This window comes from Gracilinanus agilis, chromosome 2 (assembly GCF_016433145.1).
Source record: "Gracilinanus agilis isolate LMUSP501 chromosome 2, AgileGrace, whole genome shotgun sequence".
Taxonomy (NCBI): domain Eukaryota; kingdom Metazoa; phylum Chordata; class Mammalia; order Didelphimorphia; family Didelphidae; genus Gracilinanus; species Gracilinanus agilis.
In genome coordinates, this window is record NC_058131.1 from 667,296,587 (window position 1) to 667,317,727 (window position 21,141).

General features: G+C 38.0%; 1 protein-coding gene across 1 annotated transcript in view; it reads left to right on the forward strand.

The window, feature by feature from the left end:
- KCNMA1 (potassium calcium-activated channel subfamily M alpha 1) overlaps window positions 1-21,141 on the forward strand; it is a 299,458-nt gene that overhangs the window by 186,185 nt on the left and 92,132 nt on the right. The window contains exons 16-17 of the mRNA XM_044659039.1: window positions 10,874-10,945; window positions 15,652-15,745. Coding sequence (XP_044514974.1) covers window positions 10,874-10,945; window positions 15,652-15,745 — 166 coding nt within the window. The remainder of the gene's footprint in view (window positions 1-10,873; window positions 10,946-15,651; window positions 15,746-21,141) is intronic.

Consider the following 21,141-nt stretch of genomic DNA (forward strand, 5'->3'; position numbering starts at 1 on the left):
GATGAAAAACTAGCAGAGGTTTTAATTTTCAATTTTTCCTTCTTCTTAAAGTGCACACAGAGAGGAAAAGCCCTCATGCCCAAACTGTGCTAACACCTATTGCACATCTTGACTCTAAGAGGAGAGTTTCGTACCCCCAAAAGTGAAAGGAAGGACTAAAGGACCATTTAAAACTTATAATGGGAGGGAAAATTGGAACTTTTTTCCATGTCGAAAAGATTCAATTTAAGAGATATCTATTGGGTCTACTGTATTCAAGACACTCTAATAGGGATTAGGCGTACAAAGACAAAAAAGGAAATTGTTCCTGTCCTCCAAGGAATTATCATGCTGGGGGGGTGGTGGATATAATAACAATATCATCAATATCATTATCATAACTTGTATTTACAGAGGATTTTGAGATTTTCAAAGCTTTTTATTCTTGTTGATTTATTTGATTTCATCCCATCCCAGTGAAGTAGGCGCCATTATTCCCATTTTTAAAGATGATCAAATTGTGGTTAAGTGATTTGTCCAGGGTCACATAGCTAGTGTCTGAGATGAGATTTAAACTCAGGTCTTCCTGAGTCTGAGTCCTACACTCTATGTACTGTGCCAACTAGTGGCCCATTTAGTATAAAAATACCATGGAATAATACAAAGCAATGTTAGGAGGGATGGAGTACTAATAATCTGGGCTTGGAGTTAGGGCTGGTCTGAAAAGTCTTCCTAAAGAAGGTCACCTCCAACCTAGATTTTGAAGGAAGCTAAGAATGCCAATAGGTGGACATATGAAAAGGGAAATTGTTCTAGGAATGGAGATCACTTGTGCAGAAAAACAGAAATAGAAGATGGAATATCATGTAACAACTAGGAGGTCAGGAAGGGTACTACCATTACATTTTTTTTCTCCATAAAGTACTTTTCAGACAAAGAATGTTAAAGTGGAATGCTTTTCATTTAAAATCATTACTTTAACAAACTGACCAAGTAAAAAGTTATTAAGAATTAGGATGATAAAGACCAGTGGGGTGGCTCAGTGAATTGAGAATGAGACCCAGAGATGGAAGGTCCTGTGTTCAAATATGGCCTCAGACACTTCCTAGCTGTGTGACCCTGGGCAAGTCACTTAACCCCCATTGCCTAGTTCTTATACTCTTCTGCCTTGGAACCAATATGTAGTATTGATTCTAAGATAGAAGGTGAGGATTTAAAGAAAAAAGAATTAGGATGATACACTTTACCTTTTTTATATTAAAAAAATTCTCCTTACTTATGTGGGTTTGAACAGAAACTTATCATGTTAGTGATTCAGGACAATAAAGGACTAGAGAAATAGGGAAAATGTTTCCTAATCTATTAATCCATTTGAAAATGTCTTTCATTAAAATTATATATTTTTTAAAATTCCATTTAATGGAATCAATTTGCATCGGAAAACCAACTTGGGGTTGGCTTTCCTTGAGTTTCTGTCTCTCATGTAGGGTCGAATCAGCTCCAGTAGTGGAAGGAAGAAAATAATTGCTGCTGGAGTCAAGGTCAGATTTATAGAGCACAACTGTGATGAATCAGCCATGCAGGCTTCATAGGACCCCTTTCCAAAGCATTAAATAACTTTATTTTCCTGTCAAATATACTCCACAGAATGAAAATGAAATGTCCAAAGGAACAGGAAAATTGCCAAAACTCTCATTTGTTGTTCTTGTTGTTCAGGACTTACCTGCATGTGTCTTAGTTTGGTCCCACATGACTTTGGGCCAGTAAAGGGAAAGTAACAGTCTCGATTTTAAAGGACTCTTAAAAATGTGTTTATCTGTTAAGATGTCATCCTCAGCAATCCCTTTGAATTCCAGTAGGCAGGTAGACAACTTCCTCCCTGAGCAGGTTGGAAGAATAACTTTCAATAGTTCCCCACTGCCTATGGAACAAAGTCCAAACTCCTCAGAGTCTTTGGGGACCTTCATCATCTGGCCCCAGTTATCTTTGCAAAATAATCTCCCACTAATCTTCCCAGATTCAACTGTGTCCTCCTGCTCTGGCCCCAGTGGTTTGTCCTTTCCTCAGTCTTTTCTCTCCTCCATGTTTTCCTGTTATTCCTCTTTCTCCTGGAATACTTCCTTGTCCTTCTTTCTCCATATTCACATCTAGCCACTCCAAGAGTTAACGTGAGTCCCACATCTTCTATGAAGCTTTCCCAGTCCTCAATCCAGAGTGAACTTCTTTTAAACCTTTAACACTAAGTATTGATAATACTTACTTTGTAATTTGTCATATCCTACCTTGTAGACAATCATAGTATCATTTTTTAAAACATTCTTGCACTATTTACCTTTTTATAGTTTGTTCTCTCTAAATTATAATCTCTGAGTGGATAGGACCTCTGTATCATCTGGTCGGGGTCTAGTGGAATGTCTTGCATTCAGTATATGCTTATCTGGTAGGTGGAGGCAGCGAGATAGTGCAATGGGTAGAGCATTGAGTGTGGCATCAGGAAGACCTCATTTCAAATCTGGCCTTTGATATTAGCTACCTGTGTAACCCTGATCAAGGTACTTAATCACTCTCAGCCTCAGTTTTCTCATCTGTAAAATAATAATAATGGTACCAACTTTCCAGACTTGTTATGATCAAATGAGGTAATATTTGTAAAGTGCTTAACAGCATCTGGCACATAGTAAGCAATCTATAAATGTTATCATCATCATCATCATCATCATCATCATCATCATCATCATTATTAGACACAAAACCAGAGGGATGTCTGGATAGTGATACAAAAACCACCAGTTCCTTGAATGGATCCTTACATGTTCTCCTAATAGTCATCATATTTCCTAAGTAACAGGAAAGTTGCACTTTACTCATTTCTTCACCAGGAAGGATTCAAAGAAACCAAAAATTAAGCCCTTGATCTTATAAACACCCAAGATGTTAACAAAGAATACTTTTGATACATAATAGCTGGGTGATTCATTTCATGAATGCTACAGCCTTGGGGAAGACTCCAGACCTGGATTTGGAAAGAACTGAGCTTACTAGCTCTATAACACTGAAGAAGGGACTTAACTTCTTTTTTATCCTCAGTTTTCCCATCCATAAAATGGGACTGATAATCTCAATTGCCCTATCTGTAAAGTGGGAATGATATCACTTACCTCCCAGGGATGTTAGGAGGATCAAATGAGATAATATATAAATATGAGCTAGAATTATTATTTTTAAGAGAGAATTCTCTGAACTGGGATAGTCAAGGAATGTTTCCTAAAAGAAATAGGACTTGAGATATTGTGGGAGAAGCATTATTGTTTGGTTAGGTGGAGAGAAGGAGGAAATCCATTACTGACTGGGGTTAATAATGCTACAATATGGCTCTCGTTTTTCCTACCCTCTGGGTTCCTACATTCTCACTGCCATATACCGCACCCTATCCTATCCTGAAAAAAATCTTCATGTCTATTAAGGAAGACCAATTTCCTGTTATTTAGATGGGACACTGGTGTTTGACCAATTTTCCATCTGACTTTCATTTGGTATTGTTCTAAGTGGTCCCAGCCCTCACCAGCGAGGCCCCACTTAAGCTCTCCTCATCTTTTCCCTTTTTTATCACACTTGGCAAAACCTAATTTTTTTGACCTGAGTGATACATCGAGGCCATATGGCAATATAGGAAAGGAGGTGATGGGTAGATTAGCCCAAATGAGCGGATATTTCTTAAATCTTTCCTCCAATAACCTGCTCTAAGGAAGCCTGTAATGACTGGATGAAAAACTAAGGAGTGTTATAGGTTGGAGCGGAGCTCGGAGGTAAGAAGAAAACAGGATTGATATTATGGAGAAAAACTAAGGGTGATTGAACCATGACACTGGATTAGAGAAATCCCAAATTAGATTCTGTTGTTTTTTTGGGGTATTTTTTCTTCTCTTTTAGTATAGAGAGAAGTGCATAGCCCAGAGGTGAGCAGCAACATGAATTGAATCCAGCTTCTTAAAGCAGTTTGCATCTGAGTAAAGGTTTTTATAGAACACGCACAAGAATTCCTAAATTCACGATTATCTTTAGAAGGAGATTTTGGTCCTCAGAAATGAGCTATATTATATTTAGTTTGATATTGCAATCTGGACCAGTTCTCCCCTCTCCAGGTGAAGGGGTTCATTATTTTCAAGTTTCCTGGAAGCCTACTTCTTATCCATCCACATAGCATACGCCTAATGTTTCCCTAAAACGTACACGTTTAACTTTTATCTCAGTTTTAAAGAAGGTATTAGTTCAAGGATCTAGGATAATAGTAATAACAAAAATAATTTAATTGTTCAATCATGTCTGACTCTTTGTGACCCCCATGAAGAAGAGAATGCAAATACTCTCTATGGAAATTTTCTTGGCAAAGATACTGCAGTGGTATGCCATTTTCTTCTCCAGTAGATTAAGTTAAACAGAAGTTAAGTGACTTGCCAAAGGTCACAAAGCTAGCAAGTATCTGAGGTCATATTTGAACTCAGATCTTCATGACTTCAAGCCCAGTGCTCTATCCACTGGCCACCTAGTAGTCTCCAATAATGAACATTTACATAACACTTGAAGGTTTGCAAAGTGCTTTATAAATATTATCTCATTTGATTCTCATAACAACCATAGGAGGCAATTATTTCCATTTTACATGTGAGGAAACTGAGGCAAACAGCTATTATGTGATTTGCCCAGGGTCACACAGCTAGTAACTATCTCTTCAAGAACAGATTGGAACTCAGATCTTCCTGGCTTTGGGTCCAGCAGTCTATCCACAGCATCACCTGCTTATTATCTTTACTATTTAAATGTAACTGGGTGGAAGTTTGAAAGGTTCAGGACAGTAAAGAATCTGTGGATGCAGCTATAGCAATGAGATTCAGAATGGGGAGCAGCAATAAAGGAAGGACAAGCATTATTAATTTTCAAAAAATAGAAATATCAGAAATTATGGTCCATAAAGTAGGAAAATAGGGCTGACAAGTTCTAGCAAATTATTTAGTTGATACTCAGTTGGGTTTCCTGGACTCCCACAGAGGGAATAATCAAAATGAAATATATTCCTGATTTTAAAAAATGAAGAAATGGGCAGAAATCCTAATCAAAGTTCGGTTGACCTTGAATATTTTGTGCAAGGTATGAAATACAGTAACTTCGTGACCTCTTCTATAACAATTCATGCACACAGAGGGAATCTATACTCCAAACCCCGACTGGTAAAAAGGTAAACCTTATAATTCCTCTAGGTCTTATCCCTGAACCCATCCTATTCTCCCACTATCAATTTCTCCCCACAAAAATTCTGTATCTTCCATTTCTGACCATTTATATGTGCAAATGAAAACCTCTACTCACTAAAGTTTCCTTTAATGATTCATTTCAACAATAAGTGCTTCTACTTTTCTCTCCTCACTGTCTTTTTATCCCCATATAATCAAGTTTTCAACCCTTCTTTCCTCTGATACCACCACTATTTTGATATAGGCCTTCGTCACCTCATGCCTGTGCAATAGCCTCCTGGTGGGTCTGCCTGCCTCAAGTTTCTCCTCAATCCAATCCATTCTCCTAAAGGGCTTTTCCTAAAATACATGTTCTATCACATCACCCAACTACCTCATAATTTCCAGTGGCTCCCTATTGTCCCTAGGATCAAATGAAAAATAATGTTTTGGGCTTTCAAAGCCCTATTTACCTACCTCTCAAACCTTCTTATACCATATTCCTTATCAAGTACTCTTCAGGACAGTAACACTGGCCTCCTGACTGTTCCAAAGAAAAGACACTCCAGCTTTTGATTTGGGCTATTTTCTCTGTCTCACCCCCATGACTGGAGTGAACTTCCTCCTTATTTCTGTCTATAGGTTTCCCTTGCTTTCTTTTAGTCCCAGCCAAAGTCATATCTTCTACAGGCAACTTTTTCCAACTCTTCGTAATCCTATTGCCTTCCTTCTGTTAATTATCCTGTATTTATTTTGTTTGAATTTTTATATGTTTTCTCTCCCATTAACTTGTCAGCTCTCTTAGAGTAGAGCTTTTTTTTGCCTCTTTCATCCCTAGCACTTAGCACTTAATAAATATTGATTGACTTAAGGATATGCCTGCTATGTTCAAGACTTTGGGAATATTAAGGCAAAAAATCCAGCACAGTTCTCATTTTAAGAAGCTTACAATCTAATTGGGGGAGGGGGTATAATCTGTTACTAGGGAGAATCAGAGGAAAGAAGGTAGAAAAGAATGAATGAACTAAAGAAAGAAGAAACAAAGGAAAGAATAAAGCAAGGAAGGAAGAAAGAAAGAGAAGGGAAGGAAAGGAGAAAGAAAAGAAAAGAAAGGAAAGAAAAGAAAGGAAAAGAGAGAGGAAAGGAGGGACAGATTTATTAATTATCCTACTATGCACCAGAAATTCTCATAAAAACTTTATACATATATCTCACTAAATCTTCACAACAACCCTGGGAGATGGGTACTATTTTGATTCCCATTTTACAGATCAGGTAACCAAGGCAAACACAAGCTTAGCGACTTTCCCAGGTCATACCACAAATAAATGTATGAGGCTGGATTGGAACTTGGGTCTTTTGTCTCCACTCTAGCACTCTATTAACTATGCCACCTAGTTGCTCATTAGAGACTAAAAAAGATGCAGGAGAGAATTGGAAAAAGGAATGATCCTTTTTAGCTTAAGGTAAAGTGGGTGGGTCAGGTGAAAGGCTTCATAAAGCCCCCCTTCCAGGCACTGATAGAAACTTCGGTTTTATTTTTTAATTGCTTCCATCAGCTAATTGGGAAAACTTGCATATGGTCTGGGTACATGCATTTACATAGGTACATAAAGAATATGTGCATGTATATACATATGCATGTGTATATAGAAGAAGAGCCATGAAATATCTCATTGTAGAAACTTTCTCTTCTGTTACTGACTGACAATTTTTTTGTAACTTATAATCTTAAGAGAGTTGCCTGGGGAAACCATAGATACAATTACACACAGGCATAAACATCGAAAATAACTTCTCTATAATGGTGTGATGGAAAAGAAGGCTAAAATGTACCTTATGTAAATCAATGATATTATCTGATTTTTTCCCCCTTTAAGAAGCTCTTATGTTTTGGGGAAATATAATTTGTCTCACAGTATATTCAAACTCGTTTGACAATCAGTCATTGTATTATAGTTCTTTACATGTAATTAAATGAAAATATTTTTCAAGAAATAGAAACCATTTCGTATTAAATGTCTATGTAGAAAATTATAATCTTTCCATTCACAATGACCATTTCAGATGCATTCTTGAGTCTAAAAAAATAATAATAAGCTTTTATCCATCAGGCATCATTGCCATGTGGTATAAAGTCAATGATTTCATTACATGTACTATAGGGATGGGGGGAATCGAATGATAATTATAAATTCATAAATACATAATTCATGAGCAAAAATGATTTTTAAAGTGATGAATAAAGAATTATATGTTTCTTAGAAAAAAATAACAGAGATGTTCTGATTAAGCCCACATCCTGGCATATGTTAAATTCCAGCCAACCTGATGAAGTACATTTTCTTTTCTGAAACCACCTTTGATAAGAAATACATTACAAACTCATCAGTTTGGTTTCCTGTTAACAAAGAGACAGCAGCCGTCTGGATCATTCTGGATCCGCAGTGAAACTGCCACACCATGTATTTTCCAACTAAAGCTGTGTACGTCTGACAAGGGGCAGATGAATCCAGGAGTTATTGTGCAGGGGCTTAAATCTATGCGGCAGCTGACGGTTGAAATAATCATCTATGTATCGCTCTGAGCAAGCTGGGGAAAGGTTGAAGCTGTATATTTTCAACATATCGAGTCTAATGGCTAATCTGTTGTCTTGTACAGGGTGCTGGGTGGACATGTACCAAATGCTGACAGTTCCGAGGAATTGCTTCTGGTAGATATCGTTTACCTGAGTCTTGGAGAGTTGGGTAGTCAAACAACTGGCTTAGGTGGCACAAAAATAAAAAGCCATCTTTGCTCAGATCCAAGGGCTGAAAGGATCTATCAGCACCAAATGGCAGAGGGATTGCTAGCACTGGGTAATAGCGCCAGGTCAGGGGAGACTCTACCAGCCATCCAAGCTCCTTAACTTTTAGACTCTGACTTCAAATGTTTCTACATTAGAGAGACAGGAGAACATTCTCCTTGAGGATAAGTGGGAAATAGCTTAGGAAGTTTTGGGAGACTGGTACAGATGAGGTAAAGAGAAAAAGACTGTTGGATATGGGGATGAAAATGTTTGATCTCACTCCTTGAACACTCAGTCTTTGAAGAGCTTCTCAGAGACCATCAGTCTCCCCAGAGTTAGAAGGAGATGCATACAAGGAGAAGGCAGATGACTAGTTGGAGGCAGAGAGAATTAAAGGGAAGTAAAATGCACAGGATCACAAAGGATCTATGTTGATAGTCTCTGAGTATATTTTTTTACATTTTCCAATCCCCTTTTTCCTTCTTACTCCTCAGTGAGCCATGGTATTACAGACATTCTTAAGGTGCTCTTTTCCCCTTTGTTGTTATCCATTGAATTTGGATTATATTCTCTTAATCCCTGGGCCCAAGAACACAAAGCATAGTAATATTTGCTTGAGGCATCTCTTTTGAAAACACAATATTGGGCACATTAATAGATACTTAATAAAAGTATCCATTAATTGATTGATTGATGGAAAGCAAATATCATAACAGCGATAGAAAAGCACTGACATTGGATTGGTAAAGTGGTTCTACAAAGAGACACAAGCAACACTTTTTTCAAATGGATTGTTTTCTAGACTGGTATTACTATTATCTAGGTTAGTTTGATGGGTTCAAATTAATACAAATTTATCTCAATTGTGAAATCAAAGGTATGGGACTCCAGTTAGATTTTAGTCACTTATTTTCTTACTAACATCCAGAATGTGAGGGTTATAGTAAGAACCTTCAGTGACCACAATAATGAATTAACCTATATTTATCCTAGAACATTCCACCATCCAAATAGTCCTCCCATAGAGGGCATTGCTTTCTAGACTGAATATATTTCTGATACATTTTTCTTCTTACAGAGGAACTGGATTCTTTGATTATTTTATGTTATTGAACTTAAATTTATAAAATTTCAGTTAACTAGTCAGGAAAAAAAGTCACTAATATTCTCTATTAACAGGACCAGAACTTAAGAGTACCTCAAAGGTAGTGTGCATTTGTGCATACTAGAGATAGTTGGATAATATGATATTTTCTCATCCTTTTTTTTGGATTTAAAGTACATGTATATAGATATGAAAAATTATAGTAAAATTATTTAAAACTTTTAAAATTACTTCAAAATTCTGGCATCAATTGACCCACTTAGTCCTTTATAACCCATTGAACTTTATAGTTTTTTTCTGTATTCTCTTATCAATTTCATAAAATCCATAAATAGACAACAACCAATAAATGTCCCCTCCTCAGCCTCCTGTTCCCTCCACATCCACAGTATATCCTGCAGGTCATTTTGTCTATTGGAGAGGCACCAAGCTATAAGGAAGAGAGTGCCAGAATTAGAATCAAAAGACCTGGGTGGGAATCCTCCTTTTGTCATTTATTACCCCGCATGACTTTGGGCAAGTTAACTTATTTATCCCAATGTCAGTTTCCTCCGATGTCTATAGAGGGTATTGGACTAGATGACACCTAAGCTCCTTTCTGACTCCAAATCTATGGTTCTATGATCCTAGTCTGGCATATTTCTCAGTTCCTAAAGATCTACATTTAACAGTATTTGCTCTTACATTTATCATTCCATTGCTAAGATCTCTTCCAACATTACCTAGATTTGTCAAACTATCCCTTTTTTCTTTTTCAGACTACATAGTGCTTTTCTTCTTGGGGTCCATTATGATATTTCCAAAAGAGATCAGAGAGTTCAGTGAGGGCCTTTTCTAAGAGGTTAAGAGACTTGACCTTCTCTTAAAACCTCCTGGCTCTCTTTGTGGTGGAAGAGTCACTAAACTGATGAACAAAGAGAGATAAGTGACTTGTTAGAGTTTCTGGCCCCAATGGGCCTCAGCATCCTAACCATAGAGCTAATTCATTGATGTCATGGATGCATTGACTATACCCAAGTTCACTGATAACCGTGTCTAATATCGAAAAGAGGAGTTAATAATATACCCATGGGCAAAGATGATGCTATCAAGCTACTGCCAGTCAGATACATTGGGCCAGTGCTTTGAATTCTACTTTTGCTATTTTTTTAATTTTTGTATTTAAAATCCTTACCTTTCATTCCTTAAAAATTCAAGGACCCATTTACTTAATGAGTTGAATCTTTTTTTAAACCTTTATCTCTCATCTTAGAATTGGTACTATGCATTGGTTCCAAGAAGTGCTGCAAGAGCTAGGCAATCAGGGTTTAAGTGACTTGCTCAGGGTCACACAGCTAGGAAGTGTTTGAAAACAGATTTGAACCCAGCACGTCCTTTTTCTAGGTCTGGCTTTCTATACACTGAGTCACTGAGCTGTCCTGAGTATCATTTTTGACAGTTTTCAAAAGCAAAAAAAAATATCTTCCTGTGGAAATAAATGTGTGTGTGTTTATATTCTCATAGAGAGGACAGGTATAATATTTTAAGAGCATCTCTTCATTGAAGACGACCATGTTGGAGATTAATCATTCCACAGATGTTAACAACACCAACATCAGTAACAACTCCAACAAAATACTTTTCAGGAAGGCGTTAGAAGGAAAAATCTGCAATTCTCTAATTTTAATTTAAAGTTTTAATTTTGATTCATGTTAAAGATGGTTTGAAACATTTTAATCAACAGCAACAAATACTAAGCAATAATTTCTATTTTTTTTCCTTATTGTTTGACAGCAAACAAAACCAGAAGGAATTTGAAAGCCTTAAATGAGAGCCAACCACATGTACCACTTTGGGCCAAAACAGGTGAAGGAGTACCAGAATCTGTTGTCAATGTTAATTAACAGTAAAGGGAATCTATTCCACCTAGCACCTTTTGTCTTCTGAGAGCAATTGAGCAAGGGAAATTTACTTCCTATCTACTGCAGTGTGAATTCGGCTTGCCTGTAAATTACTGATACCATCTCTCAATACTGAGGCTAGCCCAAAGGTTGTCATAGCTGTTCTATCCTGCTAGATGCCTAGACAATCAAAGCACTTTGCATGACTTTTACTCTGAGTGTTTCCAGTGTGAAAATGACATTACTAATGACCTGTTAAGTGCTTACAGATGTGGGTTGCTCCAGATGTGGTGATTAATAATGTAATGGAGATAGCTAGACAGCTAATGTTTATGGGTGGTTGGTTTTTTTTATCTTCTTCTGGGTTTTATTTCCTTTGAATTCTTTCTGCTTTCAGCCAGCAGGACATAGCCTGTTTCTTTGGTCACCAGGCCACCATCTTCCTCAGTTTTCTAAAGGAATAGGAGGGGAGGGGTGTCTCTTGGGCTGGCGCTCAATTTAGGGTTCACGACACACCGTCATTTGGGCTTTGCTGCAATGCTGAAAGTTTTGACAGATGCCCTAGTTGATTCCAAAGACCCAGAAAGAGGAGTTGGTAAGCTGTGACAAAAGCAAGTATTTGTTAGCCTAGCTAAGGAAGAAAATGAAACAGATTTCCACAAAATCTAGCTTTGAAAAATAATAATAAAAAAATCTTTTTGAAATAAGCCAAGATTTCTGTCCAGTGTTTCTGGAAGGCATTGCTCTTCTCTTGCTTGAAAGGAGAATGCCGATGAAAAGTCAAGCAAAATGTTGTTACAGATGTTCAGTTCTGCATTAAGGCAGTTAGAATTACCACCACATCTTAAATCAATTCACAGAATGTTGTCTGGAGGTTATGTCATTGAAATAATGAATCCTCTTTACTCAAGTATAAGCAAACATGTTAAAACATCATTGTAACTTTAAATTAAACTCCAGTGTAAACCAGAGGATCTGAAGCCTCATTAGACTTGCCTGACATTTTTCGGGTAACGAGTCTTCTCCAACTGTAAAACTGTTAGATTCGGTGCCTATTAGACAAGCGAGCTCTGGGATGTTACAACAACGCATTAAGTGTTATACTTAGGGATGTGCAAAAACAAGCTCTTGAATTTTATGAGGACTTGGAGGCTGGATGGAGTTCAGGTCCTATAAAAATTCCAGGTTGGATTCCTGAACTTGTTTGCAAATTCGAGAAACTGGTAAAAAAGCAGCCTTGCTTAATATGACTGCCTCTGAATATGGTTCCCAGAGTGTGAAGGTGAGTGAAAACAGTTAGAAACAGGGGCATATGATAATTAGCCAAAACAGCAGGTTAAATATGGGCCTCTAAAGTTGAGCTGTCATACTATAGTAGCCCATTATTTGAATCCATTTGTCTTTCAAGAGAGTAAGTAAATTTAAGACTCCTTTTTAATTCAATTTTTATTCCACTCATGTAGACACAGGAGCCATGAAATGAAAATTATATTTTATAGCTTAACTAAAAGTTTTCCTAGATCCACTTTCTTTAAATATGCAGGAAATTGATAGAATCCATATAACGGATAATAATTAAATATGGTTTATATCCTACTTACGAATAAGAAGTTATCGCTGCTTCTCTTGTGGGATCCAAGCCATATGTAATGGTCTTCATTACACAATGTCCATATATTTAAGCTGGAGACATTTCCCCTCTTCTCTTCAGGGAACAAATCTGAATTTCCAGGCTGTGAGTGCCGAAGGAAACCTTTGAACACAAGTTTCATTTAAGAGAACAAATCCCAGTTTAAATGCAATATGATTATGATGGATGATCTTTTCTACTAGCAATGAAAATAAATGGTTCCCTTGCTTAGAGTGAGGTTCAGTTCTACCACCAAAATGAGGTGTCTCTCTGGAGCTGGGTAACAGGTATTAACTTGTGAGCCTGGTAGCTGAAAAGTATTGCAGGTAAATACAGAGAATGACAAGCTAAAAGTGTGATGGGCACTTAAGGAAAGAGGAAGATTATTTATTATAGACACAATGCAAAGGGGAAAACCAGAATCAAACAATAGGCACAAACAAGAATGCCAAGGATGATGACAGCTATTATGGGTTTTAACTAATAAAGACTCTAGAATTGTCCCAAATAGTTGTAACATCTGGTAGCTATGGAAAAAAGTTAACAGTACTAGACCATGTTAGATGAAAGACTCATGTTGGATTGACCCTTAACATCTGAAAGCTTAAAGCATAAGTCATTCTGACCAGGAGGAAAACAACAGCAGCAGCAATAACAACACTCATTCTACTCTACCCTGTTTTTCTTTCTCCTCTCTCTCTCTCTCTCTCTCTCTCTCTCTCTCTCTCTCTCTCTCTCTCTCTTTCTCTTCCTTTCCTCCCTCCTTCCTTCCTTCTTTTCTTCCTTCCTTCCTTCCTTCCTTCCTTCCTTCCTTCCTTCCTTCCTTCCTTCCTTCCTTCCTTTGCCTTGGCATTCTGTACAGCTCATTTGAAAATCTTTGGCTACTCATGAAATCATGACATCCAGTCCATAATCAAAATCAGATCATGCATGTGTATAAGCATAGAGTTTTCCTTCCACCAATGAGATAGATTAAAATATGAATACATTCACACATACACACACTCAAAACTCACACTCTTCCTACATGTCTTTTTCCATTACTAGCTCAGATACACATTCTCTCATTCTTTGAAAGGAAGATTAATTCAGGTCAAGCTCCAAGTTCTTATTTTCTTGCTCAGAGATGCATATCAACTGGCAGTGATTTTTTTCAATACCATTTCTATACCTTGTATTTATTTCCTTTAATCTTCTAAATGTGTTTAGTCTCTGTGTGATTTGCTCTGGATACCTATTTCTGATAAGAGATATCTCACAAGCATCTTAGTTCCTGCTTGGAACACTGTGTGATTGATTGGGCTGGACAGAACATTTTTCAATAGAGGTGGGCATGGTCCTGAGAAGGACAGGAAGTGTGATAGGTTGGTTTCATGGATTGGTATAATTTTCCTCCCCTTTTCTATTACTACCATCTTTGTTTTGCAATTCTTGTCATTATCCTCTCTCTCTCTCTCTCTCTCTCTCTCTCTCTCTCTCTCTCTCTCTTGCTTGTGATTTGGAGTTACAGAGATAGACAAGCAGAAGAAGGAGGTGTATGCAAAATGCAAAAAATTAGAGCTGAAAAGGAAATGGATTATTAAATTCATTTTGGAGAAGTTTATTATTCTTTTATTATAAACCCAATTTCATAGGCTTTGTTTTATTTTTAGAGGTGATGAAATGCATATTCAGATGCAATGTTTTTCTTCCTGGATGCTCCTATATAGCTGAGGTGTTTGGTTGTTTGTTTTGTGTTGTTTTTTTTTTTCAGATGTGCTCCCAAGTAATCTGCATTAAACTTCTTTTAACAGTATCATTGCAATTTCTTAGCTTTAAAGTAACCATCTTGTGCTATTGGCTTCAATTTTATTTCCTCCTTCTCTGTGTTGTAGCCACCTATAGGATTTGAAGCATTCTTTTTCATTCTTGACTTTACAGCTTTAGTCTGAACTGTGAGGGTGGAGAGAGGAAAACTAGGATTTTACAGCTGATGCCCCTGGGTGATGGCTGTGGTACACATCTACTAATTACCTATCAAGCACCTATCCTCAAAAGAAGTTCTATGAATGCTAATACCACCACAAAGCTTATTTAGAGTATGATTTGGCTTGAGGCAAAAGCAACAGAGTATGCTATGGCATTTCTAAGTTATATTATATACTGCTTAGCAACCTACATCCTCCCCTCCATCACCACCACCCCAGGCCAGTTAGAAAATGGCTTCTTGTTTGGGTTAGATTCACATGGTCCCCATTTAAAGCTTATGGGAGCAGAGTCAATGGGTACCTTCGATTCTACAGATCGTAATACTCTCACCCATCTCTCCAACTCTTATTCCAGTTATTTCATCACAGTCTGTTAGGACAAGATCTCTTCTCCCTAAGCCCCTTGCCCACTTTTGCCCTTTTAGAAGTGTGGAGTGCCAGGGAAAAGAGTTGTGCTGGAGATCTATGCACAATCAATCATATGCCAGTGTTTGCAATCCTGACTGATTAAAATGTTGATTAATTAAGGCTTTCAATCCCGACTGCTCCTGGAAGACTGTTGTTTGGCATGAGAGAAGCAAGAACCAGTTGAGCTGGTTCATGAGGAGGAACAGGCTGGCTGCTGTTATGTTGGTATTTCAAATATAACTTTATCTTGTTAGGTTTAGTGGAACACTTTTTTTGTCATCCAGTAGCACCATGGGTTGACCAAAATTAACTCACAGAATACTGATTACTGGTGCCAAATTTTTGTTTGCGTGTGCAGTCATTTTTAGGATTCATTTTTCTTTTGGCAGGGGGTTATTTCCAAACCGTTTAGATAGATTGAACTGCTACATTAAAAAATCCTATTATTTAAGAGAATTGTTTTCTTCTTTTTCATCTTTTTTTCCTCCTTCTTTCCTCTCCTTCCTTAGCCAGTCTCTTTGACTAACATATATGGTATTTTGTTGTTGAGTCCAAAAGAGAGCAGTGAATGACTGAGCCTTGAGTGAATGTCCTTTGATATCTCGCCTATATTTCACAGTCTGCCCTCAAACTGTTCATAATCTCATGAGTTTCCTGTATTTCCAGTTGAAGATGAACAGCCATCAACGTTGTCACCCAAAAAAAAACAGCGGAATGGAGGCATGAGGAACTCACCCAACACCTCACCTAAGCCGATGAGGTAAGGGAAGGGGGACAGCGGGCGGTTCTCTCCTCTGGCTTACTTCTCTCTCTCCTCCCTCAAGAGCCTTCCCTCCCCTCAAAAAAATGGGGTTGGGGGATAGAGATCATTAGATGGCTTCTTAAAGGCTGAAGTATTTATTCTGTCAGCTTGTCAGCAGTTAATGATAGAGCTGAAAAAAAATTCTGTCATGAAAAACAGTTTGAAAAGCTGTTTGAAAAATACATAGGCTTTAAAGTCTTAGCTGTCACCCTGTCCTGTCTGTGTGTAGTTCTTAAACAGCAATGGCACTAATGATAGCACGAACCAATCAGAGGAAATCGTGGGGTTACTTTGCCTCTGGCAATTCTCCTTCTGCTCCAGTCCCTCGGAGGACTGTTTTCTGTACTTAAGGCCATATGTGAGATGTATCATCACAATCAAAAATGAACCTGAATATTACCTTCCTTTTATCCTGTCGATTGAAATCAAATTTCCATTAATTGATTTTGACTGATAAAAAAGTCTAATAATCTGTGTACTTGCCAAAGCAAAGTTCAAAACTAATCTGGCTTTACTCAGGCTAAAAGCAATATTAATTATGAAATACAGAATTTTTTTTTCAGATGAGAGCATCCATTAGGAGTTGAGGGTGTAACTATATTTGAACCAAATCTGTATTTTCCTGTTCTTAGTCTCTTTGCTTTTCAGTTCTTAAGTTATTTTTGCAACTTTCCACCTCCTATGCTCCTGCCTAACCCAGGAGTAATTTCCCTCTAGCCCTCTAAAAGTAAACTTCCCACTATCCAGATCTACTCTCCATGTACCAACCATCATGGAAAAGGAGCAATTTGCTGGTCTCTGTAGCTCCTTGTAAATACTTCCATTGTCACAGTGAAACATACACTAGTCTTCTAGATAGTTTTTTCTTGCATCCATCCACCATTCCCTCCCTTTGATTATGGATATAAAGGAAAAATTATTATTTTTCTCTCTAGACACTCCTTATACTGTCATTTCCAATGGATATCTATTCCCATTTCCAATGTCTAAACTTCTAGGTCATAGCCAAGGGTGCATTTCCAAGATTACATATCTGATATCTGTCTGTCTATCTATCTATCTATCTATCTATCTATCTATCTATCTATCTATCTATCAATCAATCATCTATATCTGTCTATCTGTCCATCCATCCATCCATCCATTTGTCTATCTATCTATCTATCTATACATCTATCTATCTATGTATATATGTGTATATATGTATACTTAAATATTTTAAAGCAAATATATATAGTTATGTGTGTGTATGCGTGTATTTACTTATATGTATTTAAAGCCTTACCTTCTGTCTTAGAATCAATAATAAGTATAGGTTTCAAGGCGGAAAAGCAGTGAGGGCTAGGCAAGTGAGGTTAAATGACTTGCTCAGGATCTCACAGCTAGGAAGTGTCTCAGACCAGATTTGAATCTAGGACTTTCCCTCTTCAGACCTGGCTTTCTATCCACTGTGCCACTTACTTACCCCTAATATAATATTTATGTTACAAATTACATATCGGCAGCTAGGTGGTGTTCAAATTCAGTCTCAGGCACTTTCCTGCTGTGTGACCCTGAGAAAGTCACTTAACTTCTGCTGCCTCGGTATCTTCATCTGTAAAATGGTGAAGGAGGGACCTGTCTCCTAGGACTGTTATGAGTAAAAAACTGAAAGGATATTTGTAGAGTACTTTGTAAACCTTAAAGCACTATATAAATGCCAACTATCATCATTGATGTTGTATATCTAGGTATGTATGGATGTATCTGTACTTAATATATACATATACTGACAATTTGTGTGTATACATATGAATACACACATAGACACAGATCCACACTTGCCTCTACTGAGGCCACCGAAGCCAAATAGGTAGAGAAATCAGAGAAAGGGGCATCCCACTGTAGCCTTTATTCTCCCCCTGTTGACCATCGATTCCAGTTAAACGTTTTGTTGAAAGTTCTCTGCCTTCCCGTTAGCTCAGGCTTGCTTGAATGACACTGATTTACATGCTTGTTTACAGTTTATGAGGAGGAATAAAATGAACCAACTGCCAAGCTTCTCATTTTTATGATGCCAGTTGTCATGCTAGCATTCATCTCCAATTTACTCACCTTTGGGTAATCTCCTTATCTTGCACTAATAGCTTCATCCATTTGAAGTTGGAGGAGGAGGGTGCTGGAGAAGAGAGGGAGGACGACGGTAGCCCTCCTTTGCCTCAATTTGGAGGCACAAATAAATAAATAAGTGCATACATAAATAAATAGAGAGCTGCAAATTCTGAAACCTTTGGAGCCAAATTCCCTGTCCCTGTTTGCTATGTAAAGTATGGCTCATTGCTTTGATCTTGAGTAATAATAATTCTGGGGAGTTATACTGTTTTCATATGCTTCAAAGCTGTGTCAAAGTTTTGCTGCTTAAGGGTGCTTCTTTATTCTGCTGGCTCTTGGGTACTGAGATGACAGGTCCTCTGTAAGAGGTGCAGGCTTTTTCAAGTCATAGCCTTCAGCAAAACATCAAATTACCAAATCCAGGGTAACACACTTCTACACAAATGCCTTTCCTGTAGATATATTATACCATATATATTAAATACTTTAGTGTTACACGGTACATTTTATGTGCGATGGAAAGTGATGGTTTGAGGTAGCCTTGGGGGGGACTTTTTTTTTTTCCACAAGCAGAAAAAGCTAGTGTATACCGTATCAAGTATGGTTTTTACAGGACTTTCTGCCCGAAGGCCTTTGTAAATAAGTAATGATCAACAGATTGGCTGTGGGTTTTTGAAAAGCATGCCTATGTCAGTTTGCATGATGGAGGAATATTTTCAAAGTGGATCCCGCTTTCATTGCCTGCTGAAGAGGGACTGAGGGAGAGCAGACATCCCAGGCTTGGGCTGTCTGCTCACTAGCACATCAGAATTGCTAAACATGGGTCAGGAATCGAGCAGAGAACTTGCCCAGCTTCAGAGTCCTAATGTTTCGTGGTAGTGCTTTCGTCCAGCTGCTCCTCTTACTGAGTATCCCTGCCAGCACCTGCCATTTCCCCCTGCCTCGTAGATGGCCTGGGCTAACCCATGGTCACATAGAAAGCCTCCCCTCAAACCATAGAGAGATGTGCTGAGAGCACTGCAGCTCGGCATGGTGGATAGGGCGCTGGATTTGGAGGCAGGAAGGCTTGGATTCAGATCTTGCCTCAGATACTAGCTTTCTGACCCTTGATAAATCACTAAAGCTCTAGATGCCTCAGTTTCCTCCTCTGTAAAAATGAAGACTTATTGGCTTCTAAGATCTCTTCCAGATGGGATTTTTATAACTGTCATCTTTTACTAACACCCTCATGGAAATCAATTCTTTTCCCCAAGAAATGAAGGGGTTGATTATTTACAGTGATGGTATCCATCACTTGGCAAAGTGCAAAGTGTCTGGCACATGGCAGGAACTTAATAAATGCTAGTTGGATGACTATCATTTAATCCTCAAATGACAGCTTTTCCCTATGACTTACCCTGTGGGAAACAGAGGAAGCGATTGTCTTCTCTTGGGTGACATATGCAAAAATGCAACTTAATCTACTCTTTCTATGTGAACATGCAGACCTCTATGTTCCTTGTTTCTTTGGAATGCACGTAATAGGCTTCGGAATCCACTTGGTTCCTTCTCTTCAATCTCTTAGATTAGTGGCACGGCTCTCAAACATACCTTTCCTAAACGCTTGCAGAAAATAAAGTGACTCTCTTTCTGGAGTTGAGAGTACTCATGAGGCCCATTCACCGTGCTCTGAACAATCCAGAAAGAAGGAGAATGGCCCCTTTGAAGTAGATTTTTCAACACTGAGCTTGAGTCCCTTGGATAGTGTATGAAGAGCAATGGATCATTCTGAAAATAGGTGAGATTTTAGTGGTTTATGGGAAGTGATAGGAGAAGTTTAGAGATAAGTCAAGGAGCACAGAATGCTATCCGATGGTCCTTAAGCTGTTACTTCTTCAAATAAAGCATCCCTCTGTGCAAATGTTACCTTCAAATTGTTGATCAGATAGTAAATTATAGGAGGCTTCCAACACATTGCCTTGTACCACAATTTCCCCCACCTCTGGGCAGTTTGATTGGTTTTCCTTTTCTTTGGTCCATGTCTATGATTTCACTCTAAGCAAGTCCCAGTGTGGAAACTCCTTTCATTGATGCAAATCAGCAATTAATCTATTTCTAGTTTTGGAGAGTTACTTGGGAACTAAGAGGTTAGGTGAGACTTATCCATGATCACATAATATGTAGGTATCAGAGGCAGAACTTGACTTCAAATCCTTCTAGCTCTGAGGTCAGTCGTCTATTTACTATGTCACGATGCCTCTCCAATAAATTTAATGTACAAGAATCATAGAAATCAGGACATATTCTATTTTTCCATTGTGCTGACAGAAAATCAGCCTTGGACCATGCTTGAGTTAGATGATGAGCTTGAGGTGCTGACATGACTTTGGTTTGGGATGAGATCATCACAGCACTGGGTGCACCTTTCATATCATAGATACATTTAGCTTCTACTCCGAAGGCCTCTTTTACATCATTTTCCTTTCAATTAGAGACCAGAAAAATCCTGTTCATAGGATAGTGAAGCTCCAAGTTCCCATTTCCTAGTCCTCTCTAGTCACAGAATATGTTGTCCCTTCCAGGGCCAGAGAGAGGATCTTCTCATCTAGAAACTATGAATGTTAGTTTAGCTCAGGCTGGATAGTGTCATATTGACAAAATTTTCATATATATGCAAAGGGACTTTGTCTCAACATAGGGGATAATAATTGCCCAACACAGAGTAAACACAAGGGTTAGTCCGAATAGCTGTATCTTTATCTAGACTCAAAGAGCACTTATTTGTCACCTTAATAAACCATCTACTTCCTCCTTTTGTCATCATTTTAATCAAACCATCTGATGTTGATGGAAATCCACATTGTTGTCGATCAGACTCTAGAAAGGAAGATTCCATACTTTCCCTTCCAGAGAAATGAACCTATAGTTTGGCTTTGGAAATGGCCCACCCCACAATAATTTCAATTTAAACCAATTTGTGGCTCAGAGCTTATTTTTTCTTAGAAAGCACCCTAAGAATGTGAACTCCTTGAGAGCCAAAACTAATTTTCTTTCCTTATATTCTAGCAGGATTCCATGTATATATTAGGTATTTTAAAATCTTTGTGGAATTAAATAGGAAATAGCGATGGCACTCTTCCTCCAAACATTTGATTTCTTCTGCAGGGCATTGCATGGAACTTTGATTCCTGAGTATACAGGGCTAAAGCCAAATCACTATCAAGTGGCCTCAAAAGTCATCCATGTTGCAGAAATATTTATGGGGGACTGGGAATAGGAATGGA